General features: G+C 46.3%; 1 protein-coding gene and 1 pseudogene across 1 annotated transcript; both read right to left on the minus strand.

Moving 5' to 3' along the window:
- Positions 1-2,886: 2,886 nt before the first annotated feature.
- Positions 2,887-7,828, minus strand: LOC136577942 (uncharacterized). Its single transcript, XM_066577855.1, has 4 exons — positions 7,807-7,828; positions 4,466-4,518; positions 3,443-3,528; positions 2,887-3,360 (listed from the first exon to the last, which is right to left on the minus strand). The coding sequence occupies exons 2-4, from the start codon at positions 4,503-4,505 to the stop codon at positions 2,887-2,889; spliced, it is 600 nt and encodes a 199-aa protein (XP_066433952.1). The 5' UTR covers positions 4,506-4,518; positions 7,807-7,828.
- A 6-nt stretch (positions 7,829-7,834) lies between these two features.
- On the minus strand, positions 7,835-19,792 carry LOC136577943 (serine hydroxymethyltransferase, cytosolic-like; annotated as a pseudogene).
- Positions 19,793-27,118: the final 7,326 nt, after the last annotated feature.

A 27,118-nucleotide genomic window follows, 5' to 3' on the forward strand; every position in this document is an offset into this window, starting at 1 on the left:
TAATCACCCATGTAAAGATACCTTTAGGCCCAATGTCCACAGGCGGATTTGATTTGCGGAATCTGCACGGGGCACCCGCACTTCAATATACACATGCAATGGAAGCCGTCCAATCTGCGGCCCGTCCGCAGCAAAGCAGGAGTAAAAAAAAACAAAAAAACTGTATTGCGCATGTGCGTGGCCAGCAGTTCCGCACACATCTACAGTGCAGAAAAAAGAAGATAGGCACAGATATGCAGGGTCGCCGGCTGGGGGCAGGTTCAGATTTCGCTGTGGGCTTCCGCATGTGGAATCCGACCCGCCCATGGACTTGAGGCCTTAAGTTGTTTTCATGTAGCATTTCCTGTCCAGCGCTGGTTCCACCCCAGGTTTCCGTCTTCGGTGCAGAATGCTGTATAGGGACTGAAACCAGGATGGAGCCAGGACAGAACCATCCGGCTCGATATATGAGGAGGAGACCTCTTTGGTCTGTATTTCGCATGGTTTCCATCCCTGTCAGTCTTTATAGCTGGATAGAAAAGCGCTGATGATGATGCTTTTCTATCCAGCTTTAAATGCTGACAGGGAATAAATGTAATTGGAGTTAAGTGGCCCTACTAAGATTCCTACACGGGGCCCCATCTACAAGGAATTAAAGATTTCATAAATGTTACAAATGGAAATGTTTATACGGTTAAATTAGTGTAGAACTAAACAGGAGCTGTAACTTCTATGTGGACCTTGTAGAATTATGGAGTAGCTGTCACCTTCTATAAGCACCATAAACTAAGTATGATGCTTATAGGACAGGTCCTGCGGAGTCCGGGATGTAATGTTTATACTTACCAGGCTCCCCGGGAAGTCAATGCTCCATCTATCAGCGTGACTCTTCATTCAGTCTGTGTGCGCACTCCCAGAGAGAACAGTGGAGCGCGTGTGACAGCGCGGGAATGGGGAGTATATACATTACATCCCCGGACTCCGCCGGACCTGTCCTATAAGCATGTATCTTAGTTTATGGTGCTTATAGGAGGAGACAAGTTCTCTTAATAGATTTTGTATGAGATGGGAATAATGGGTCTGACTGGGCATGAGCTGCGATACCAGATGCAACATATTAACAAGAGTGGCGCTGTTTCTAGATAAAAAGGCCCCTTTTACATAAATCTCACAAATCATCTTTCTTTCTTACTAGTATAAACGAGACGGCACACAGGATATATTTCTAAGGTTGTTTATTTCCGGTATATACTTTTATTATATCGCTAGTATTATTACAAGGTTTTACTATCACTGTTGTTATAATATCACTAGTATTATCATTCTACTATTATTATTCCATCACTATTATTACTATTATGTTATTGTTACTCTAACGCTATTATGTTGTATATGAAGCTATCAGACTACTGCTAGAATCATTAGACCATTTTTACCCGATCACTAGTATTATAAGGTTACTGTTATTATCAGTGTACTATGTTGTTCTTTTACTAATTCTAAGATGCCTAACCCTAACATTGTTGATCCAGAAGAAGGCGAAAAAACCCTGGACACATTCAGCCAATTGGTGACCAGGGAAAAATTCCTTCTTGACCCCGAGAAAAGGCGATCGGTCCTAGAACCCCGGATCAAAGCCTCTAAAGCAATTAACAAATTCCTGGCTGATATTAGATTATAAATACTATTCGATTATGATTTTAAGAGTATAATTACTATTATTTATGTTATTTATATGCTAATACTACTAATATTCCACTATTACTAATATCACGCTATACCTAACCTAAACTTTAGATCCAGAAGAAGGCGAAAAAACCCTGGACACATTCAGCCAATTAGTGACCAGGGAAAAATTCCTTCTTGACCCCGAGAAAAGGCGATCGGTCCTAGAACCCCGGATCAAAGCCTCTAAAGCAATTTACAATGTTTACGATTTCCTATTATTTAACCTACAACTAATATTATTACACTGTTTATACAGAAGGTAATTATTTTTTAGAATTACTAGTATTACACTATTATTACGCTTGCTTCTACTATTAATACTCCACTATTAGTAATATTACACTAACCCTAACGCTATAGTTATTGATCCAGAAGAAGGCGAAAAAACCCTGGACACATTCAGCCAATTGGTGACCAGGGAAAAATTCCTTCTTGACCCCGAGAAAAGGCGATCGGTCCTAGAACCCCGGATCAAAACCTCTAAAGCAATTAACAAATTCCTAGTTAGTATCATATTATAAACCTTATTAAGGCTATTATATTATGATTTTAAGATTATTATTACTATTGTTTATAATGACCAATATTACACTATTATTACTTATATGCTAATACTATTATTATTACACTATTACTAATATCACACTATACCTAACCCTAAAACTTTAGATCCAGAAGAAGGCGAAAAAACCCTGGACACATTCAGCCAATTGGTGACCAGGGAAAAATTCCTTCTTAACCCCGAGAAAAGGCGATCGGTCCTAGAACCCCGGATCAAAGCCTCTAGAGGAATTAAGAAAATTCCTAACTGTTATTATATTATAAATACTATTTTATTATCATTTTAAGAGTAATACTACTATTGTTTCTTATTACTAATATTACACTGTTATTACATGTATACTAATATTACACTGTGCCTAACCCTAACATTGTTGATCCAGAAGAAGGCGAAAAAACCCTGGACACATTCAGCCAATTGGTGACCAGGGAAAAATTCCTTCTTGACCCCGGGAAAAGGCGATCGGTCCTAGAACCCCGGATCAAATCCCTTCCTACTATTATTGCTGATATTCTTATTTTTATTATTCTACTATTAATTTATTATTGTTACTACAATTACTATTATAAATATTATTATTATATTATTATTACTATTGCTGATGTTACTGCAATAGTTCAGAGGTGGAGGGTTCTTCGCAGGATCGTCCACATGATGTTCTTCTTGCCCCACATGCGGGGGCTGTCGTGGCGGATGGAGCGCTGCCTGATCCTGCTTCTTCTCAGTGACCGGTCCTGAATCCCTCTCAGTGGGTCAGATGGATCACCATTGTTGGATTCCCGGTCCTCTTCTTCCTCATCCTCAAGATCTTCTTCCTCTCTTTCCTCCTCCTCTACTTCCTCATCCTGAATGTTATTATCGTCTTCCTCTCCTTCCTTTTCCTTCTTCTCCTCTACTTCCTCATCCTCAATGTTCTCCTCATTTTCTTCCTTCTTTTCTTCCTCATCTTCATCCTCCAGCCCCTCACATAGCATGCGAGCGATGGCTGCTCTGGCTCGCAGTGCCAACTCTGCCTTTGTTGGTCTTGGTCTGATGATTTCACGAGTTAGCCGATATTGTCTCTGGGCTTCAGGGTTTGTTGGCATGAGGCGCTTAAAAGAGAGTGGATCAGTAATTTGTGTGCTCAGGTGACTACATATATACATGTCCATGATAGCTGGCACGTTTACTCACCTCCTTCTTGAAGAGAGGGGACGGCAGGAGTTGCATACATTTCGTCACCAGTCGGAACTCCTCCGCCGACGTGACGCTGGCATAAGCTGAAGAGAGAGAACAAGCAGATAATGAGCTCAATCATGAATGTAGAGGAAGAGGCACAAAACTGACCAATATATGTAACCTGCTCACTGCTCAGAGTAGGACGTATAAAGGTCAGTTAGCAGCCGTCTGTTCTCTCTATCTCCACCCTGTACTACATGGTCACCAGTTTCAATATCCAAACCCGCTGCAATTACCTATCCCCAGGACAATATGTTTTAGAGAAGTGGTTGTCCAGGTGGGCAATTTCTTACAATCTGAGCTCACCACTAAAGTCAAGTTCACAACTGCTGTGTGCCTTGTGTCCTCACTGCATCAATCAATAAATGTGCCAAACGTATCCATCAGGATCCACTCACCCAACAGAGACCAAAAGAGCCTCCCTTCAGCCTCTGTTGGGTCAGTAGATCTCAGTACCATTTTTGAGTCATGGAATCGTATGGTAAACAACACAACTCAATATACACCTATACAAGAGAAATCTATATATACCACCCTGTATATGTTTTATTAAAGTGGGAGCCTCTAAGCTACATATCCCAGGGTATTCCTATACATCGGAAGGTATTCCAGTCTTCCATCAGTGGTTTATGTTGGAATCAAATGTACCAGCAGGGCACTTGACTGTATATACCGTCTAATGTACAAACCCTTAAATGTGGCTACACAAGAGGACATAAACCAAAAAAGGAAAACGCCTATCACACCATAATATAAAACAATATCTTTACTGTAATCACAAATTCATGAAATCATAAATGAAAATACTTAACCCATGCAAGGGGGCGCCCCAGACGAAGGCAGCTGGTGTGCCAAAACATGTTGGGTGCACCCTGAACCCTTGCTTGGGTTAATTATTTTGCCCCCTGCCTACCTGTTGTCATGGCCCTGGGAGAGCTATCTCTGACAGCAGATGATAAAGATAATGAAGAGTCCTACCTGATCCAAAGCCGAGGCTGCTAATCTCTGTAGACCACATTGTTTCTGATAATCTGCATCACATCCAAAGCACAAAGAAAAAAGTGGTGAGAAAAGTTCTTCCGGCACAAGTTACTATATGTAATGTGTAACGTACCAACCCCCGAGCCGGCAGTGGGGTTAGTGCTGTGGTCTTACTGCACTGGGGTCAAATTGACTAAACCCCCTGCATACCAGTATATTTGGGGTAAGTCGACGGACAGCACATGGCCCGTTATAGGGCTATGAGCACATGTACATTGACAGATTTTCACACAGATCAATCATCTGTGGCAAAAAAAAACTCATTACATGCGGTTTTCCTGTCCATATCACAGACATGAAATAGCATATGCCAATGCATGTAGGTGTGCTGTGCCCGTTTACATCGGATAGCACATGGACAGCGTGCTGTCTAATGCACGTAGTACACGAGTCTCTTGGATGCAACTATCATTCATAGCTAGTGTGTGCCTTTCCTTCAGACAACATCTGCATTGAGTTTGTATCTTTTTCCTCAATAGGCAGGCTGTTAAAATATAGTATAATGCAATACCATAATACTGCATTATACTGTATGAGCGATCAGAAATCCGCAAGTTCACTTTACCCCACTTACAAATTTTTAGAGCTATGCTGCATATACAGTACATATATACACACAGAGCTATGCTGCATATACAGTACATATATACACAGAGAGCTATGCTGCATATACAGTACATATATACATACAGAGCTATGCTGCATATACAGTACATACATACACAGAGCTATGCTGCATATACAGTACATATATACACAGAGCTATGCTGCATATACAGTACATATATACACAGAGCTATGCTGCATATACAGTACATATATACACACAGCTATGCTGCATATACAGTACTTATATGTTTTACAGGACATTATTTGGTACATTAAATGGTAACATTAAAAACTATAACCGCCAAGAAAAAAAATAAAACGACAAAAAAATAGGAACATTATGACACTTAGAAGGGGGAGACACAAAACATGAAAATGAAAAGGCAAAATAATGGCTGTGTCCTCAAGGGGTTAAAGATGGGTTCCTGCTCTGTAAGACTGAGTGACCCTGTATTACATGACACCCAGTTATTTATATGATCACCATGTAGTGCTACACTAATCCTGCTGGGGGCAGTCACCTGGTGATAGCTGCACGGTCTATATAATCAACTGATCACCAGCAGGTCTGTGCTATGAAAGGAGGGAACCCTGTGAATGGCACTAGGGGGCGCTATCCTCATATAATCAGATCATGTTAGTATACAGGACCCCCACTGTTGTCGGAGTAGGAGAGCTCAATGCCAATTGATTTAAGGAGGTTCATGAGCTCCATAGCGCCCTCAGAAGTTTAGAGAAAGTGACTGCGACCCCCTGTTCATAGCACACCTAAAATACGAGACCCCACAAAATAAGTGGTATAGAGACAAAAATATTTGTTCATTACATAACCGCCCCGGCTCCACCCACAAGTCCTTATACCGGAGACGTCTTTGGGTTACATTACAGGGAGATAATACAACAGAGCCAGCAGGAACTTTCTAGAACTCTGAATTAAAAGGGTAGTGCCAAGTTATAAAGAGCCCCCTCTCCATGGGATCCACAGGACGGGGTAACTTTATGATCAGCGGGGGTCCGATTGCTGGGAAACCCACCGATCCCGAGAACAGAGTTCTGGTCAGTCCCTGAGTGAATGGAGCCATCGGCCCCTCACTGATAATTTGGGATAACCTTATACCTTGGCACAACCCCTTAGAACATAGAAGAGACATCATTCCATTACCTGAGATCACGCAGAAACGTGCGGGTGTCCGTCGTCACTCACTGCTGAGCTCTAACAGACTGAGCACAAGTGACAGTTGGAAGACTTTCAAACACCAATGCTGCGATCCTATTGGTCGGTCACGGATGCTGTCGCCATGGTGACAGATGTAGCTGCCGATTCACTATATGGATATCCTTATATCAAGGCGTCACATTTAGTGCTTTAACTACTGGAAATGTTTTGAGTTTCCGTTTTTTTCATCCCCTCTATCCAAGAGCTAGAACTGTTTTATTTTACAACTCATCACTCTCTGCTGGTTTGGTTTTGCAGGACAAGTTGTACTTTTTAATGGTAACATTTAATGTGCCATATAATATAATATATACATTTTTCAGTGCAGTGAAATGGAAAATAATTCATACATGCTATTTTTCGGGGGGGGGGGGGGGGGGAGGTTGCTCTTGTAGTGTACATAGTGACTTAAAAATGCCCTTAACTTCATTCTATATGTCAGTACCATTACAGCGATTCTATATTTATAGAGTTTTTTTATGTTTTACTACTTAAAAAAAAAAATCCCCTTTTTTAAAAAAGAAAAAAATGCTTTCTGTTATATTCTGACATCTTTACTCTTCCATCGATGGGGGTGAGGTCTTGTTTTCTGCAGAGCGAGCCGTAGTTTTTAATGCTACCCTTTTTGAGTACCGGCAACTTTTCATCACTTTTTATTTATTTTTATTGTGCAGTGGGGTGACCAAAAATGCTATTTCGGCATTATGTATTTTTCTTTTTGACAGTGTTTACTGTGTGAGATAAAAAATGTGATACTTAGAAAGTTCAGGCTTTTTCAGATGTGGTGACGACAATTGTGTTTATTTTTTATCATTTTGTGGAAAAATGAGAAAAGGATTTTTTTTTAAATTTTCCACTTATTTTTTTTTTACATTTTATTTCACTTAAATTGTACATTTTTTGTGTGTTCTTAAGGGACATGAACTTGCAATTGTTTAATCACTTCTACAATATACTGCAATACTTCAGTACTGCAATATATTGTATTTTTTTACATTTACATATTAAGGCCTGCAAAGGCAAAGATTAATATGAATAAAGGGGTTGTCCCAGTTGTACCACCTCTGCATAACCCCTTCCCCATGCACTAACATACCAAACAGTCAACCCCGGTGACAGAGACAGAAAGTATTTGCATTCTGCAGCCAGATGTCTCTTATGTGTATCTGACAATTTCTGCACACAGTTCCTGTTTTTCGTGCATGAGGGTCTCCACACAAGGACCAGTGCTGTGTGCTTGCCCCCAGGTTAAAATTTGGCAGCCAGCCCCTGAGTGTCATTCTAATGCAAAAGAAACCTCTTGGACCAGTGTGTATGGCTGTTGTAGCATAACAATACCAGTAGAGGGAGCTCTTAAGGACCATACTAGTTTGCAATGTAACCCCTAAGCGTCACGCTGCCGTTAGTCATTAAGAAAATATCGAATTCTGACAAATACCGATCTAATAACAACCTGGAAGCATTCCTGTGTGACTGGCATCTAGATTTCTCCACGGGTAATGAGTCATGTGACCACAATGCACAACTTGGACTTCTAAATTGAATAATTGTTACTGGTAGATTCTTCTTGTAAAGCCGCTTCTCGATTGGTCTGTGAATGAGAGATGAGATTTATTAAAACTAGTGCGTTAAAAAAGCAGATGATCGGCCCACAGCAACCAGATCAGCACTTACTGTTCAGAGGCCTCGGGCCCTTTGGAAGGGTTGTTATAGGCAACGGCTCCATTATTTATTTCAACGGCTTTAATAAAAAGCTTTTTTACATTACTGATTTAATTTACTATCATTTCTGCTCAGCTACCGCGGATACACACACCCAAACCTGCATGTGTAGCTATATCCCAGGCCATCCAACTGGGGGCAGTGAAGGCTGCAAATTATTTTATACATCAATCTGATTCTTTTACACTACAGGTATAAAGGATATATGTTTGATTGGTGGGGTCTACTACTTATCATAAGAACAGGGTCCCATGCACCTCTTGAATGAATAAAGCAGCGGTCAGGCAACTGCTGGGGACTGCTGAGCACTTGTACTGGACTATGTTCAGTAGTCAAATTAAGATGAATATGGCCCCTTATCTACAAAATTATACCTACTTTTAATACTGCCCCTATGTACAAGAATATAACTACTATAATACTGCTCCTATGTGCAAAAATATAGAACTACTATAATACTGCCCCCCTATGTACAAGAATATAACTATTATAATACTGACTCCTATGTACAAGAATATAACTACTATAATACTGCTCCTAAGTGCAAGAATATAACTACTATAATACTGCCCACTATGTACAAGAATATAACTACTATAATACTGCCCTCTATGTACAAGAATATAACTACTATAATACTGCCCCCTATGTACAAGAATATAACTACTATAATACTGCCCCCTATGTACAAGAATATAACTACTATAATACTGCCCCCTATGTACAAGAATATAACTACTATAATACTGCTCCTATGTACAAAAATATAACTACTATAATACTGCCCCCTATGTACAAGAATATAACTACTATAATACTGCTCCCTATGTACAAGAATATAACTACTATAATACTGCCCCCTATGTGCAAGAATATAACTACTATAATACTGCCCCTATGTACAAGAATATTACTACTATAATACCGCTGCCTATGTACAAGAATATAACTACTATAATACTGCCCCCTATGTACAAGAATATAACTACTATAATACTGCCCCCTATGTACAAGAATATAACTACTATAATACTGCTCCTATGTACAAGAAGATAACTACTATAATATTGCCCCCTATGTACAAGAATATAACTACTATAATACTAAGTACAGATGAGCGAACGTAGTCGTTTCGAGTAATTACTCGATCGAGTACCGCTATTTTCGAGTACTTCAGTACTCGGGTGAAAAGATTCGGGGAGCGCCGGGGGGAGGCGTGGCGGCGTGGGGGCTAGCAGCAGTGAACAGGGGGGGAGCCCTCTCTCTATCCCTCTCCCTACTGCAACCCCCCTCATCTTTTCGCCCGAGTACTGAAGTACTCGAAAATCGCAGTACTCGGGCGAAAAAGGGAGTGGCCGAGTACGCTCGCTCATCTCTACTCCTAAGTGCAAGAATATAACTACTATAATACTGTCCACTATGTACAAGAATATAACTACTATAATACTGCCTCCTATGTACAAGAATATAACTACTATAATACTGTCCACTATGTACAAGAATATAACTACTATAATACTGCCCCTATGTACAAGAATATAACTACTATAATACTGCCCCCTATGTACAAGAATATAACTACTATAATACTGCCTCCTATGTACCAGAATATAACTACTATAATACTGCCCCCTATGTACAAGAATATAACTACTATAATACTGCTCCTCTGTACAAGAATATAACTACTATAATACTGCCCCCTATGTACAAGAATATAACTACTATAATACTGCTCCCTATGTACAAGAATATAACTACTATAATACTGCCCCCTATGTACAAGAATATAACTACTATAATACTGCCCCTATGTACAAGAATATAACTACTATAATACTGCCCTTATGTACAAAAATATAACTACTATAATACAGCCCCCTATGTACAAGCATATAACTAGTATAATACTGCCCCTTATGTACAAGAATATAACTACTATAATACTGCCCCCTATGTACAAGAATATAACTACTATAATACTGCTCCTCTGTACAAGAATATAACTACTATAATACTGCCCCCTATGTACAAGAATATAACTACTATAATACTGCTCCCTATGTACAAGAATATAATTACTATAATACTGCTCCCTATGTACAAGAAGATAACTACTATAATACTGCTCCCTATGTACAAAAATATAACTACTATAATACTGCCCCCTATGTACAAGCATATAACTAGTATAATACTGCCCCTTATGTACAAGAATATAACTACTATAGTACTGCCCCCTATGTACAAGAATAAAACTACTACAGTACTGCCCCTATGTACAAGAATATAACTACTATAATATTGCCCCCTATGTACAAGAATATAACTACTATAATATTGCCCCCTATGTACAAGAATATAACTACTATAATATTGCCCCCTATGTACAAGAATATAACTACTATAATACTGCTCCCTATGTACAAGAATATAAATACTATAATACTGCCCCCTATGTACAAGAATATAACTACTATAATACTGCCCCCTATGTACAAGAATGTAACTACTATAATACTGCCTCCTATGTACAAGAATATAACTACTATAATACTGCCTCCTATGTACAAGAATATAACTACTATAATACTGCCCCCTATGTACAAGAATATAACTACTATAATACTGCCCCTTATGTACAAGAATATAACTACTATAATACTGCCCCCTATGTACAAGAATATAACTACTATAATACTGCTCCTATGTTCAAGAATATAACTACTATAATACTGCTCCTATGTTCAAGAATATAACTACTATAATACTGCTCCTATGTTCAAGAATATAACTACTATAATACTGCCCCTTATGTACAAGAATATAACTACTATAATACTGCCCCCTATGTACAAGAATATAACTACTATAATACTGCTCCTATGTTCAAGAATATAACTAGTATAATACTGCTCCTATGTTCAAGAATATAACTACTATAATACTGCTCCTATGTTCAAGAATATAACTACTATAATACTGCCCCTTATGTACAAGAATATAACTACTATAATACTGCCCCCTATGTTCAAGAATATAACTACTATAATACTGCCTCCTATGTACAAGAATATAACTACTATAATACTGCTCCTATGTTCAAGAATATAACTACTATAATGCTGCTCCTATGTTCAAGAATATACCTACTATAATACTGCCTCCTATGTACAAGAATATAACTACTATAATACTGCCCCTTATGTACAAGAATATAACTACTATAATACTGCCTCCTATGCACAAGAATATAACTACTATAATACTGCCTCCTATGCACAAGAATATAACTACTATAATACTGCTCCCTATGTACAACTACTATAATACGTACGTAAGGACTCCCCCGAGGTGAATGTGTTGTGCGCTATAACCTGCAGGACAGTCTACGGCCACTTCTTTCTTGATGAAACAATTGGGGATTTTGTACCTGGATGCTACGGATATGGCTTCTCCCGCAGCTGGAACAGGAAATCCCAGGGTTCATCTTCCAACAGGATGGGTGAAGTGAGAAGTCAGCTCAATAGGCGACTACCAAACAGATGGGTTGGCCAGGCACATGGTGACGTCAGTGAACTGCTTCCTTGGCCTCCACGTTCCCCGGACCTTCCCTTGTATTTCTCTGGGGGAGTGTTACTGTTTATATGCCCCCCTTATCACCCACTATGTGTGATCAGTGGCATCACGGAAGCCATCGCATCAGTCGTGATTTGCTACAACATGTATGATCGGGCTCACATGGCCAAAAGCGTTAAGTGCCACAGGGCTCCTGCAGCGGTTTACTGGCCGTGATCCTATGTACGTCTGTGTATGGTGGCAAAATTGCACTGTGAATGGGCTTGTACTCACGCAGGCAGTCATAAGCAGTACACCTGGTTTTGGTTTTTTTGTTTATATTACCTATGGTGTTGCTTAGCGATGATGCGTATACACACCGCCCATATGCAATATAATTGCATACGGGTGAGGGTATATACTCAACAATAGGTAACAATGGTCTTCACGCCACGAGGTTCAAATAATGTGTTAATCTTTCTTCTCCGAATTATTAGTATTTTGGTGTAGTAGAGAACTCTGATTCCAGCCACTGTAGCAGGATGCCGGCAGATTTAGTACTTACCTATCACCACAAAATAAAGGGCACCAAATACGGTGAACTTCACACAATTCATCAGATGCCTGATAAAGCATATTCCTGCAGCGGCTCTTAGTAAGGCTACTTGGGAGCATCTGCCATTCACGTTGGAGTTGTATGAATGCAGCCCATGTGTAGGAACATCCACATAACATGAACTACTCACCTTGATGAATGAAATCTGCAACTTTCTTGAAGTCGTCTTTTCGGAATCCTCGGGAAGTCAGGGCAGGGGATCCTAAACGAAGGCCGCTGGGACGAAGAGCACTCTTGTCACCTGCCGAGGGCACAGATAGCGGAAAACATTCATCAATGACATGGTGCAGTCTGCGTGGCTTAGAAAGACTTCAAAATAGATTTCACATCTGAACCTCTGACTGACATTAATCAGGTTCAGTTCCTCGTGAATCCACAGGATACGGATTCGCTGCCCCGTTTCCATAGTTGTATCACTTACTTCACACCTCCAATAGAGCTGCACTCACCTGGGCAGGTGTTCTTGTTGCAACCAATGGCGCAGGCTTCAAGGACCTTCTCTGCTCTTCCTCCATCTGTCTTCTTGTTCTTCAGGTCCCCGAGGATGAGATGATTATCAGAACCTCCTGTGAAGTGACGGAGCACAAATTTATTTCCAGCAATTCTGACAAAACAAGAAGCAGTTAGAGTTGTTTCAACCAAGTTAGAGGGGTTGTCCCACTTCTTGCCATTTGGCTGCAGGAAACAGATAGTTCCGTATACTACACAGTGACTCGCAGTGATACAGGCCAAGTCTTGAACCCTTCAATAAGACTCAGCATGCAGTACCAATCCAGGCCACTGTGCAATGTACAGCGCTGTCTGCCATCTAGGAGAGAATACTCACCTCTGTCTTCCGTGATGTCCCGCCGCGTTCTGGTCCTCTAGGACCTGACGCCTGTGCACAGGGCAGGAAGGCTTGGGAAATTTAAAAACTCTCTGCTCCCGGCTAGTATGAGTAGTTGAGAGCAGGGAGCTGTCACCAAGAGCCGCTGTACATGGTTCTCGGTCACATGATCGCTGCTATCCAATGGATAACAGCGATCATGTAAACGTTTAAAAAAGTGTAAAAAAGAAAAAAGTTTGTTTCATCTTCCCTCGTGGATCATATCCATGAGGGGAGATGAAATTACATACCTAAGGCCCCCGGATTTATCTGCAGTCCTTACCCCAGCATCTGCGCACATGCCCATCTCCAAAATGGTGGACGCATGCACAAAAGCCGTGGATTGCCAGGGTAATATAAAATCTCCCTGCTCCTGGCTACCAAATATAGCTGAGAGTCTGGACTTTACATGTGAATGTCGCTATCCAATGGATAATGGCAATCACGTAAAAGTTAAAAAAAAGTTAACGTTTCACTTTCCATCTCTGTTCCGATCCATGAGGGGAGTTACGTACCTAAGGTCTCTGGTGAGGTTCCCCGATCTTTATAAGTGGACCTTTCCCTAGCTTTGGCACATGCACCAGTGCCAAAATGGCAGACGCAAGTGCAGTAGCTGGGGAGGGTCTGGGAAATGTAAAATCTCCTTGCTCCTGGCTACTAAAGGTAGCCGAGAGCCTGTAGCAGTGACCGAGGGCCGCGGTGAGCGGTCTCAGTGGATAATGGCGATCAGGTAAAAGTTAAGACAGTTGAAGTTTGATACTTTGTTCGGTTTGGGCCCCGTTGTGCATACAGACATACAATTAGGGCCACAATGGGCATGTCTCTGAACAAAGGACAAACAGGGGGATCCATTTTGGGGTGAAAGTCTTCATTCTGATGTGTGCTGTACAAAAAAAAAAATTTTAAATGACAATTGCCAAAAAAATGACAAATCGCTATTTTTTCTTTCTGCTTTACTTAGATTCATTCAAAAACTGTGGGGTCAAAATACGCTGCACACCCCTAGATGAATTCGATAAGCGGTCAAAATGGGGTCATTTGTGGGGATTCTGTGTCGTTTTGGCCGCTTAAGGGCTCTACAAGTGGGCAATGGGGCTTCAAACAGAATGCCATTCTCTTTCAGTGTTTTGTTTTATGTGTTTCCCTTATATTTGGTATATATTTTCTATTGGTTCCATGTTGTCTTTTTATGAAGTGCCGCATGCTTAAGGTATGGCGTTTAACATACTTCTCTCTATAGGAAATAAATAAAAGCAAAAAACACTAAAGCCTCTAAAATAAAATCTCTGTCTTGTTCATTGCGGGACACGGCTTAGGACCATGGGGTATAGCTACTGCCACTAGGAGGCAGACGCTAAGCAAAAAAGTGTGAGCTCCTCCTACCAGCTGTTCCCCTCCTGCAGGCACCAAGCTAGCCAGTTTGTACGTAAGCAGTAGGAGCAGCAAGTAGACAAGCGAAAACCATAAACAATGTAAGAGTTTAGAACCACATGTTGAAGGGGTGAGCTCTGTGACCTCTTCCTGAGGGCTTATTTACACGAGCGTATATCGGCAGGCGTTTTCACAGCTGGCTGCTAGACGCTTTCATCTGAGCACTTCCCCCCCCCCCCCCCACTCACTGGCTCTCTCCTCCGCTCCGAGCGGTTTCAATGGGAGTAGGCGGAACAGGGGTGGAGCTAAGCTCTCGCCCCCTCACCAACCCTTGTCCATAGCCAGCAATGGGAGTTGACGGGACAGAGTGGAGCTTAGCTCCGCCCACAACCCACCCACTCCCATTGCAGACACCGGACTGGAGGAGAGAGGCAGAGAGGTGGTGAGGGGGAGGGAAGGGGGCAACTGCTTAGATGGAAGCATATATCGGCTGGGCGTGAAAACCTGACCGGTATACGCTCGTGCAAATAAGCCCTCTGCCTGTGATGTCACATTCATCAGTGCCATGACATTTATATAACTCAGTCCCATTCAAGTAAATGAAACTGAGCTGCAATACAAGTAACCAGCACTACACACTGCGCAACACTGTGTCTGGTATCCAATAAAGAGGCCGCAGCGCTCACCCAAGATCGCAGCCCCATTAAAAAGCTGATGCCAGAAGTCAGCCCACTCCACTGATTTGACAATATCGAATACCCAGAAAACCCCTTTAAATAAACACTTGATATCACCGGGTGCCACATATCGCTTCATGCTTCCTACAGTTTCTTAGTGTCAGACCTGTTCATGGTGAACAACCCGCTCATTGATGAGCAGCAGTGATTTCTTACATTCCCCCCGTGTATCGGCACATCTGCTCTGTAAAACATTCCCTTCTATAATATGATAATGCGGAAACTGTAACAAGTCTCACCAGTAACAATGTGATAGCCGAGCTCTTCCAATGCACTTGCCAACGCCCGGCAATTAGAGAGAACCTGTTTCTGGTACACCCTGAACTCTGGGGTCATCGCTTGTTTTAGTGTCACAGCAATACCTGGAATAGATCACAATATGGAATATATCTGATGAAACCAGAAACGTTTGGTGGGTGGTGGATACACCATAAAGCCCATTAAATGTCGGTGGGTCGTACCTGCAATAGCGTGATTATGGGGGCCACCTTGTAGGCCAGGAAACACAGCTTGATTGATCAGGCTCTCATAATTGTACATCATTTCCTCCCCCGTCTTTGGATCCAGACTGCGGACGCCTGAAGAAATCACATCAGTTCAGCATTCGTAAAAGTCCTTCATTCCATCTCCCTGAGGAGGACAACTCACCCTTCCGGTACAAGATAACGCCAGCTCGGCAGCCGCGCAGGGTCTTGTGGGTTGTGGTGGTCACAACATCACAGTGTTCAAAAGGAGAAGGCACGACTCCGGCTGCCACCAACCCGCTGATGTGCGCCATGTCAGCCATAAGAATAGCATTGTTTTCATCAGCAATGGCCCTCATCCGAGCATAGTCCAAATCCCGGGAGTAGCAGCTGACGCCTTAGACAGGGAAAGGAAAAATATCACAAGTTTCAAAACTCTTTATTGTAAACTTTTACATTTGATGAATTGATGTAAATAGATGATGGAGGTTGTAGTACTCACCAGCAATCATCAGTTTGGGATGAAACAAGCGGGCATTTTCCCCTAGTTTGTCGCAGTCTATATAACCGGTGTTTGGATTCACCTGTATAAGAGTGTGAAACGCGGCCGCATAAATCATCTCATAATAGAAGAGCCGTATAGACAGAGTGCACGAAACCACTAAATAAGTCACATACAAGGATGTACTCCGTGTAACGGGCGTCACTAGAGCTCTGCAAGGACCCGCAGCAATGGCTGCTTACCTAGTAAGGCATAGATTCAAAGAAGATGGATGTGGTGGAGATTTTCTTCTTGCCAGTCATGAAGCCCCCCATGGGGTAAGGTGCCCCGCATCAGGCAGGTTCAGTCCCGTGATCCGTCCATGAGGCTCTACCAGAACCGTGTACACTGCAAAGTCTGCAGGGGAACCTGAAACCAGAAGATAAAAGTAGAATAAAGTCCATCAGGTGACGGATCCAGCTCTCCACAACACATTCACAATACCCCGGATGTCCACAGCTTCTGGCAACCTTTATTCAGTCAGGAGCGCGTACAAAAGACCCCCGTCTGTGATGGAAGTGTAGCCAGCCCTATATAAGTGACCCGGTCACACTGTAGTTTCTGCACAACGCCTGGTGAGGGCGCTGTTGGGCACGGATAAGCAGTGAAGGGGACACAGTGCTAGATCAGTGCTGCAGTCACTTCATCCACCAGCGAGGAGCCCAGAGATGGTAAAGTGCCGACCTACATTACCAACATATCACCTGTGTATAATATAGGAATACTCCCTTAAAGCGACCCTCCAGCCCTGGACAGACGGCCGAGCCGCTATGACTATCTGATGGACATGTGTGTTAGTATGCAGCCGCAGTCTAAGGATGTGCTCACATGTGCGTTAGTATGCAGCCGCAGTCTAAGGATGCGCTCACATGTGCGTTAGTATGCAGCGGCAGTCTAAGGATGCGCTCACATGTGCGTTAGTATGCAGCGGCAGTCTAAGGATGTGCTCACATGTGTGTTAGTATGCAGCGGCAGTCTAAGGATGCGCTCACATGTGCGTTAGTATGCAGCGGCAGTCTAAGGATGCGCTCACATGTGTGTTAGTATGCAGCGGCAGTCTAAGGATGCGCTCACATGTGCGTTAGTATGCAGCGGCAGTCTAAGGATGTGCTCACATGTGTGTTAGTATGCAGCCGCAGTCTAAGGATGCGCTCACATGTGCGTTAGTATGCAGCCGCAGTCTAAGGATGTGCTCACATGTGTGTTAGTATGCAGCCGCAGTCTAAGGATGTGCTCACATGTGCGTTAGTATGCAGCGGCAGTCTAAGGATGCGCTCACATGTGTGTTAGTATGCAGCCGCAGTCTAAGGATGTGCTCACATGTGTGTTAGTATGCAGCCGCAGTCTAAGGATGCGCTCACATGTGTGTTAGTATGCAGCCGCAGTCTAAGGATGTGCTCACATGTGTGTTAGTATGCAGCCGCAGTCTAAGGATGTGCTCACATGTGTGTTAGTATGCAGCCGCAGTCTAAGGATGTGCTCACATGTGTGTTAGTATGCAGCCGCAGTCTAAGGATGTGCTCACATGTGTGTTAGTATGCAGCGGCAGTCTAAGGATGTGCTCACATGTGTGTTAGTATGCAGCCGCAGTCTAAGGATGTGCTCACATGTGTGTTAGTATGTAGCCGCAGTCTATGGATGTGCTCACATGTGTAGTTGTTCACACCAGAAGTCAACCAAAATGAAGAAAAAAGCGTAGAAACTGTACCCGTCTTTACGTCTCTCCCTTTATGAGCCTCACCTGGTTTGGGTTTCAAAATGCACATCCAAACCTCCAGGTGTGAATGAAGACATCCTGAGACACTGCATGCTGCTCTGACTGGTCAGCGCTGCTCCCGTGGGCAACACTGGCCAATCACAGCAGGTGTAGTGTTTTAGACTACCGATGTGTACTAATTCACAGTGTGCAGCAGACAGTCAGAGAACGGCTGCGGCCATCTTTGTTTGTCTAGGACTGGAGGGTCACTTTAAGGAGGGTTACATCTAGCTTTAGTTTCCCCACTGAGACTAGTTTCACACAGCTGAGCGATATTTCGGGCAAAGAAACTCGTCCCGATATCACGCTTGTGCGATGTCCCCGCGGATGCTAGGCGTTTTGTGTCATAAACGCCTCCCATGACTTCAGTACAGTCGCGATCCAATGGTAAACCTGGCATCGCACGCTGTATGATCCTTTCTGGCCCCATTGAAAACAACGGGTGAGGCGTTCCGAGGGAACACCCAATCATAGGACATGCAGCGGGGGAGGAGAACAAACAAAAAAAAGTATGTATATTACCTCGGGTCAAAAGAACGTAGTTCATAGTCGTGCGAGATTTGTGCGTCTCGCAATACGTGATTTTCTCACCCATGTGAAGGCAGCCTGAATGACACAAAGACCTCCAATACTGTGGAGTGTAACATGGCCTAATGCAGGTTTCCATGACATGCAGAATCCATGGAAAGCTGGATGACAACTGCGATGGCCAACATAATAGATTCCATTAGTGGTCAGCGCCCAGCATCTATTACCCGATGTAGGGAACCAAGATACCTTGGAGTCTTGGATGTGCAGCTCATTCTTTAAAGGGGTTGTCCCGAGGCAGCAAGTGGGTCTATACACTTCTGCATGGCCATAATAATGCACTTTGTAATGTACATTGTGCATTAATTATGAGCCATACAGAAGTTATAAAAAGTTTTATACTTACCTGCTCCGTTGCTGGCGTCCTCGTCTCCATGGTGCCGACTAATTTTCGGCCTCCGATGGCCAAATTAGCCGCGCTTGCGCAGTCCGGGTCTTCTTCTTTTCTGAATGGGGCTCCGTGTAGCTCCGCCCCGTCACGTGCCGATTCCAGCCAATCAGGAGGCTGGAATCGGCAATGGACCGCACAGAAGCCCTGCGGTCCATGAAAACAGAGGATCCCGGCGGCCACCTTCAGCAGGTGAGTATGAAGACGCCGGACCGCCGGGATTCAGGTAAGCGCTGTGGGGGTTGTTTTTTTAACCCCTGCATCGGGGTTGTCTCGCGCCGAACAGGGGGGGGGGTTTTAAAAAAAAAAAAAACCCGTTTCGGCGCGGGACAACCCCTTTAAGACCCTTTTACATGGGAACACACATTTGTCAGAAGGTTTATCTCCCCGATCATCGGCCCGCCTGAATGCCCCCCAATCAGCTGATGAACATTCAGAACGCTCGCTCACCGGCTGACTGGATCTTTCATGCGGGCATAAAAATGCTCATTCGTTGGCAGGACATCCTCCGTGTAATTAGGGGGGCGGCTGCTGACAAGAGCTGCTGCTGGTGAAGGATGATCAATATTAGTGACCGGTCGTCCCAATACTAGTGATCCTCCGTACCGCGAGCGGCAGAACGAGGACTGATCGGCAGCTATACTGTCAGTCGCTCATTACAGCCAGCAGAGGATCAGTCTTCTGTGTAGAAGCGCCTATAGTGCAGTGAGAGCGGAGCGTCTCGTATGTCTTACCTCTGGATCATTTCTTTCAGGAGGTTCCAGGACGATCTGGTTATGAGATGCCCACAGATCGGCATGCCCGCCATTCATCACCGGGGAGGCGGCCATCATCCTGCCTCAGATACTTCACCCCTGGAACAAAAACACAGTTTTAATTCTGCACCATTTCAAGATCTTTGCTTGCTGTTAATGAATTGAACCATTCTTGTTTACTCCCAGAGTTGTATCCGGTCCGGGTAATCCTCTGCAAAGCCGGACCAAACAACCAGGTACCGGGCTCTGAGGGTACAAGGCAAAGCGCTCTTTAACCCCTTAACGCTGCAGGTTGCACATTTATGTCCTGCAGCTGCAGGGTATATATGAAGAGAGATTGCAGGGCCACCTCTCATCATACACCGCAGGCGCCGGCTGTTTATTACAGCTGACACCTGCGGGCAATAGCTGCAATCAGCCGCGTGGCTGATCGGCGCTATTAACCCTTTCAATGCCACTGTCAATTCTGATACGGCCCCTTCCCTTGCGATGAGATCGCAGGGAGCCATGCAGGTGTCATGCCAGCCAGGGCCCTTTTGAAAGGCCCCAGGGCTGTCTTCGCAATATGCCTATCAAGGCCTCCCCGTGGGGTGGCTTGATAGACTGCCTGCCCAATCGCAGTATGGCATTACATGATACTGCAGGAGCAATCAAAGCATTGCTAGTTGTGGTCCTCTATGGGGGCTAAAAAAAGGAAAAATAAGATTAATAAAGTTTTAGTATAAAAAAAAAAGTAACAACTGTAAAAAACAACCCTTTTGCCATATTTACAATAAAAGAATCTAAGTAATAAAATAAAAATACATATTTGGTATCGCTGTGTCCGTAAAAGTCCGATTTATCAAAGTAACGCATTATTTACCTCACACAGTGAACGTCGCCTGTAAAAAAAAAACAAAAACTCCAGAAATGCGCTTTTTGGGTCTCCAAGTAAAAAAATGCAATGAAAAGCGATCAAAAACTTGTATATATTCCAAGATGGTAGCAATGAAAACTACAGGATGTACCGTACAAAATGAGCCCTCGGACAACTACGTTGATGGAAAATTTTAAAAAGTTCTTACATGCAGAAGATGGCGGCAGAAAATAATTTAAAATAATTAAATGTCTTTGAATAAAAATAAAGTAGTACAGAAAAAAAAAAAAACTTTATAAGTTTGGTATCGTAGTAATCGTACTGAACCATAGAATAAACTTATGGCATTGTTGTTGCATTTTGTGCGCCGTAGAAACAGGATGCACCGGAAGATGGCGAAATAACTTTTTTTAAATTTTACTCCACTTTGAATTTTTTAAAGTTTTTTAGTACGTTATATGGTACATTAAATAGAACTGAAAAATACAACTCATCCCACAAAAAACAATTGATTTTTTTAAACGGGTGGAGGAAACAACGAAAACGGAAAAAAGGCAATGTCCTTAAGGGGTTAAGGGGCACCTTGGGACCAGCCTTTATACCTGCTGAGCCTCACCAGCAATCAAACAAATTGAAAAAAGTACCATAAACTAAATCCTCCTGGTTACCTGCAGAACTAATTCACTGACCCCTCCCTGCAGTATCCTCACGGCAATAAGACTCAGGATTGAGTCATGAGGCGGCTCTCCCCGACAGCCCCCGTCCGCCCGGACAGAGGCGGCCACCCACCTGACAACCCACGTCCCCCAGGACAGAGGCCGACCCATCTCCTTGACAACCCCTGTCCCCCAGTGTGAGGGTATATATATATATTGCCATATGTTCTTTATACTTTTATACCTATATGCAAGTTTTATTCAATTCCAAATGAGAAAAAACTTATATGTCGCCTTACATCAGATATTCCAAGGCTTTGCAAGGCTGAGAGATGTTCTAGAAATTCAGAGATGATACCGAACCAGACATGAAGGACGCGTGTACTTGGCCGTTTTCCCAGAAGCAAGATATCAAGATGTTTCACTATGTACATAATTTTCACTGTTTTAGGCCGGAAATCCGGACTTCCCATATATGGAGAATGCATGCTTGGCCGCTTTCTTAGAATTGAGTGGGTGATTCTTTGCACTGGAGTTAACTGAATACGTGATTTTCTGTACATAAGCCAGAGGCGCCGTAGCAAGATAGCGGCTGTTTTCACTGTCTCAGGCCGGAAATCCAGACTGCCCATATATGGTTATAAGCCCATCACCCCTTGTTGGTGATGGGACAAAGGGTATAAGATCTCATCTAATCTGTAATAAAGCACGTCGGCAAAGCGCAGCCATGTCCCGTGTGAGGAATGATACCAGACCTCTGTGTGGTGTTTTTTTTCTTTACCACCGGCAGCGGGGCAAGTGGGGTGGGCCCGATTGGTGCTGTACTTAGAATATTTTATTACCCTGACACCAGGACAGAGGCAGCCTTCCCCTGACAACCCCCATCCGCCGGGACATAGGCGGACTTCCTCTGACAACACGCATCCGCCGAGACACAGGCGGCCTCTCCCAGAAAACACCCGCCGCCAGGATAGAGGCGACCTCTCCCTGAGAACTCCAGTCCGCCGGAACAGAGGCGACCTCCCCTTTACAACCCCCGTCCGCTGGGACAAAGGCGACCTCCCCCTGACCAACACCCGTCCCACGGGACAGAGGCGACCTCCCCCTGACAAACACCCGTCCCACGGGACAGAGGCGACCTCCCCCTGACAAACACCCGTCCCACGGGACAGAGGCGACCGCCCCCTGACAAATACCCGTCCCACGGGACGGAGGCGACCTCCCCCTGACAACACCCATCCGCCAGGACAGGGCCGCATGCCCACTGACAACCACTGTCTCCCGGGACACAGTCGGCCTTCTCCCTGACAGAGGCGACCGAACCCTGACAACCGTCGCTCGCGGGAACACGGGCAGCCTACCCCCAGACAACCCCCCTCCAGGGGGACAGAGGTGGCCTTTCCCTAACAACCCCATCCGTCAGAACATAGACAGCCTCCTCCCGACAACCCACCTGCCCCGGGACAGAGTTGGCTTTCCCCTGACAACCCACCTCCCCTGGGACAGAGTTGGCTTCCCCCTGACAACCCACCTCCCCTGGGACAGAGTCGGCTTCCACCTGACAAACCACCTCCCTCTAGATGTAGACGGCCTACCCCCGAAACCCCCGTCTGACAGGATAGAGGTGGCCACCCCCTCAACAACCCACTTCCGTCAGGACAGAGGCCGACCTCTCCCCGACAACCCCTGTTCCTCAGGACAGAGGCAGTCTCCCACTGACAACCCCCGTCCGCCGGGACACAGGCAGCCTCTCTCAGACAACACCCGTCCGCTGGGACAGAGGCGACCTCTCCCTGACAACACCCGTCTGCTGGGACAGAGGCGACCTCTCCCTGACAACACCCGTCCGCTGGGACAGAGGCGACCTCTCCCTGACAACACCCGTCCGCTGGGACAGAAGCGACTTCTCCCTGACAACACCCGTCCGCTGGGACAGAGGCGACCTCTCCCTGACAACACCCATCCGCTGGGACAGAGGCAACCTCCCCCTGACAATCCCCATCCACCGGGACAGAAGCGACCTCCCCCTGACAACCCCCATCCGCTGGGACAGAGGCGACCTCCCCCTGACAAACACCCGTCCCACGGGACAGAGGCGACCTCCCCCTGACAACACCCATCCACCGGGACAGAGGCGCATGTTCACTGACAACCACTGTCTCCCGGGACACAGTCGGCCTTCTCCCTGACAGAGGCGACCGAACCCTGACAACTGCCGCTCGCGGGAACACAGGCAGCCAACCCCCAGACAAGCCCCTCCGAGGGGACACAGGTGGCCTTTCCCTGACAACCCCATCCGTCAGAACACACACAGCCTCCTCCCGACAACCCACCTGCCCCGGGACAGAGTCGGCTTCCCCCTGACAACCTACCTCCCCTGGGACAGAGTTGGCTTCCCCCTGACAACCCACCTCCCCTGGGACAGAGGCACATGTCCCCTGACAATCCCCATCCGTGGAGACACAGGCAGCCACCTCCCGCATCACACAGATGGCCTCCCCCTGACAAGCCCCGTCCTACAGGATACAGGCATCCCCCCCCTTTACGACAACCCCTGTCCACTGGGACACAGGCGGCCTCCCTCTGGCAACCCCGGTCCGCCAGCAGAGTGGCGGGCTCCCCCTGACAACCCCCGTCCGACGGAACAGAGGTGGCCTTTCCCTGACAACCCCACTCCCCCGGGACAGAGGCGGCCTCCCCCTGACCACCCACCTCGCCAAGGACATAATCAGTTTCCCCCTGACAGCCCACCTCCCACAGGAAACAGGCCTTCTCCCTGACAACCCTCCTCCCCCGAGACAGAGTCGGCTCTCCCCTGACAGCCCACCTCTCCGGGATGTAAGTGGCCTTCCCCTGACAACCCCACTCCCCCGGGACACAGGCGGCCTCCTCCCTGACAGCCCTGTCCACCGGGACACAGGTGGCCTCTCCCTGACAGCCCTGTCCACCGGGACACAGGTGGCCTCTCCCTGACAACCACCATCCGCCAGGACATAGACGGCCTCTCCCTGACAACCACTATCCGCCGGGACACAGACGGCCTCTCCCTGACAACCACTATCCGCCGGGACACAGGCGGCCTCTCCCTGACAACCCTATCCGCGGGGACACAGGTGGCCTCTCCCTGACAACCCTATCCGCGGGGACACAGGCGGCCTCTCCCTGACAACCACCATCCGCCAGGACTAAGGCGGCCTCTCCCTGACAACCACTATCCGCCGGGACACAGGCGGCCTCTCCCTGACAACCACTATCCGCCGGGACACAGGCGGTCTCTCCCTGACAACCACCATCCGCGGGGACACAGGCGGCCTCTCCCTGACAACCCCATCTGTAGGAAGATAACACATTCAAGAGCCCAAAGCAAATTGTAGGAAGGGGCCTGAACCGAGAGCCCGTGTGACTCTATTCTGCTGGGAGTACACCGTGCAGCTGCCGCACACAGCCAAACCACGGCCTCAGCAAATCCAATATATGTGAATATATCCTTAGGGTGGCAATACACAGTGCATCTGCCGCACACAGCCAAACCACGGCCACAGCAAATCCACGACATGTGAATATATCCTTAGGGTGGGAGTACACCGTGCAGCTGCCGCACCCAGCCAAACCACGGCCACAGCAAATCCAATATATGTGAATATATCCTTAGGGTGGGAATACACAGTGCAGCTGCCGCACCCAGCCAAACCACGGCCACAGCAAATCCACTACATGTGAATATATCCTTAGGATGGCAGTACACAGTGCAGCTGCCGCACCCAGCCAAACCACGGCCACAGCAAATCCACTACATGTGAATATATCCTTAGGGTGGGAATACACAGTGCAGCTGCCGCACCCAGCCAAACCACGGCCACAGCAAATCCACTACATGTGAATATATCCTTAGGGTGGGAGTACACAGTGCATCTGCCGCACCCAGCCAAACCACGGCCACAGCAAATCCACTACATGTGAATATATCCTTAGGATGGCAATACACTGTGCAGCTGCCGCACCCAGCCAAACCACGGCCACAGCAAATCCACTACATGTGAATATATCCTTAGGGTGGCAATACACAGTGCAGCTGCCGCACCCAGCCAAACCACGGCCACAGCAAATCCACTACATGTGAATATATCCTTAGGATGGGAATACACCGTGCAGCTGCCGCACCCAGCCAAACCACGGCCACAGCAAATCCACTACATGTGAATATATCCTTAGGATGGCAATACACAGTGCAGCTGCCGCACCCAGCCAAACCACGGCCACAGGAAATCCACTACATGTGAATATATCCTTAGGATGGCAATACACAGTGCAGCTGCCACACCCAGCCAAACCACGGCCACAACAAATCCACTACATGTGAATATATCCTTAGGGTGGGAGTACATAGTGCAGCTGCCGCACCCAGCCAAACCATGGCCACAGCAAATCCACGACATGTGAATATATTCTTATGCCGTGAAATGAGTTAATGAGACGGCATGGGACGAGCGACAATGGGGTTAGGAATGGGTTAAAGGAGAAGCGAGCGAAGGTGGGCGGAGCTAGGACAGGAAAGGGAAAAGGGGAGAAGGAAGTGGAGCTCAGCGCAGCGGTGAACAGCGTGGAAGAAGGAGCTAAGAAGAGAAGCAGAAGGAACAAGCAGCCAGATTGAGGAAAAGAAGGAAGAAGGAATTTTTCACAAGCACAAAAGACTGGTTTTTTCTACAAGCAAGCAGAAGAGGAGACCGGGGAAAGAAGTCCAGTCGAGTGGAAGAAGGAAAGAAATCGGGAGTCGGAGACAGCGTGAGCGGCAGCGGGAGAAGAACAGAAGATGGAGGAGCTGAGAACACAAATAAAGCAGGCGGTTCGGGAAGACGGCACAGCATGGCTGGAAGACTTACTGCGATCCTGCAGTGCCGAGTCGGAGTCTGGAATCCCTGCGGCGCCAGAGGCACCGGAGAAGGAAGCGGAGAGGAGCGCAGCCCAAGAGCGCGAAGAGGAGCGTGGTCGTCCGAAGAGGCGAAGAAATCCCCCAGCGAGGCTCAGCCCGAGCCCGGCGGCAAAGCGGTGCAGCGACAGAACGAGCAGGTGCGACGAGAGAGCGAAGGAGTCTGGAGCGGTCGGCAGGAAGAAGGCGCCAAATTCAAACCACGCACCGGAAGTAGCGCGTGCAAGGAGCCAGCGGTCACCAACGGTCGGGAGCACGGAGCGGAGGATGGGTCTGTCAGCGGCAGCGGGATCCGGGGCTACTGAGCAGCGCGCTGTCGGGCGCAGGACGACGCGGACCGGAGGAGGTGAGGAGCGGAGCAGAGCAGAGGAAGCGTTGGGGAGCGCGCGGTATGGCCGCAGGCTCAGGCAAGATGGCGGCGCCGCGTGTAGAGTAGAGCAGGTAGGAGCGCAAGGGGGAGGGGGCACCTCAGCTTGGAGGGAGACAAGGCGTAGGGGGTTAGTCGCCAGGGGGGGCATAGGGGGGAGGGAGCCAAGTAGCCCATCGCACAGTGAGTGTAGCAGCGCAAGCAGCACAGCACGCAGCGCGTTAGCGGCACGTAGAGGGGGGGCAGCCCACGGGAGTACAGTGAGAGCCCGCGGTATCGCCGCAGCCCCGTTCAGGCATCGGGCCATAGGGTAATTAACCCTTTGTATACCTCTAGTTCTGAGGGGTCCGTTTATGAGCAGCAAACCCGCCCACGGCCAGCATCCCACGACCGTACCCACGAGTTTTCACAGCGCCATAGGCAAGGTGACCTCCGGCCATCGAGAGGTGAGCCCGCCTCCAGTAGGTCCCATAGACTTTGCTACGTGAACCCCAAGTATGTGTTCACGGATGCTGACCCTTCTGGTTACTCTTCCCATAGCCCCGCAAGCCACACTGGTAGCAGACGCCAGGGGCAAAATGCTAGGCGCAGGCAGAAG

Source organism: Eleutherodactylus coqui, chromosome 8 (assembly GCF_035609145.1).
Source record: "Eleutherodactylus coqui strain aEleCoq1 chromosome 8, aEleCoq1.hap1, whole genome shotgun sequence".
NCBI lineage: Eukaryota > Metazoa > Chordata > Amphibia > Anura > Eleutherodactylidae > Eleutherodactylus > Eleutherodactylus coqui.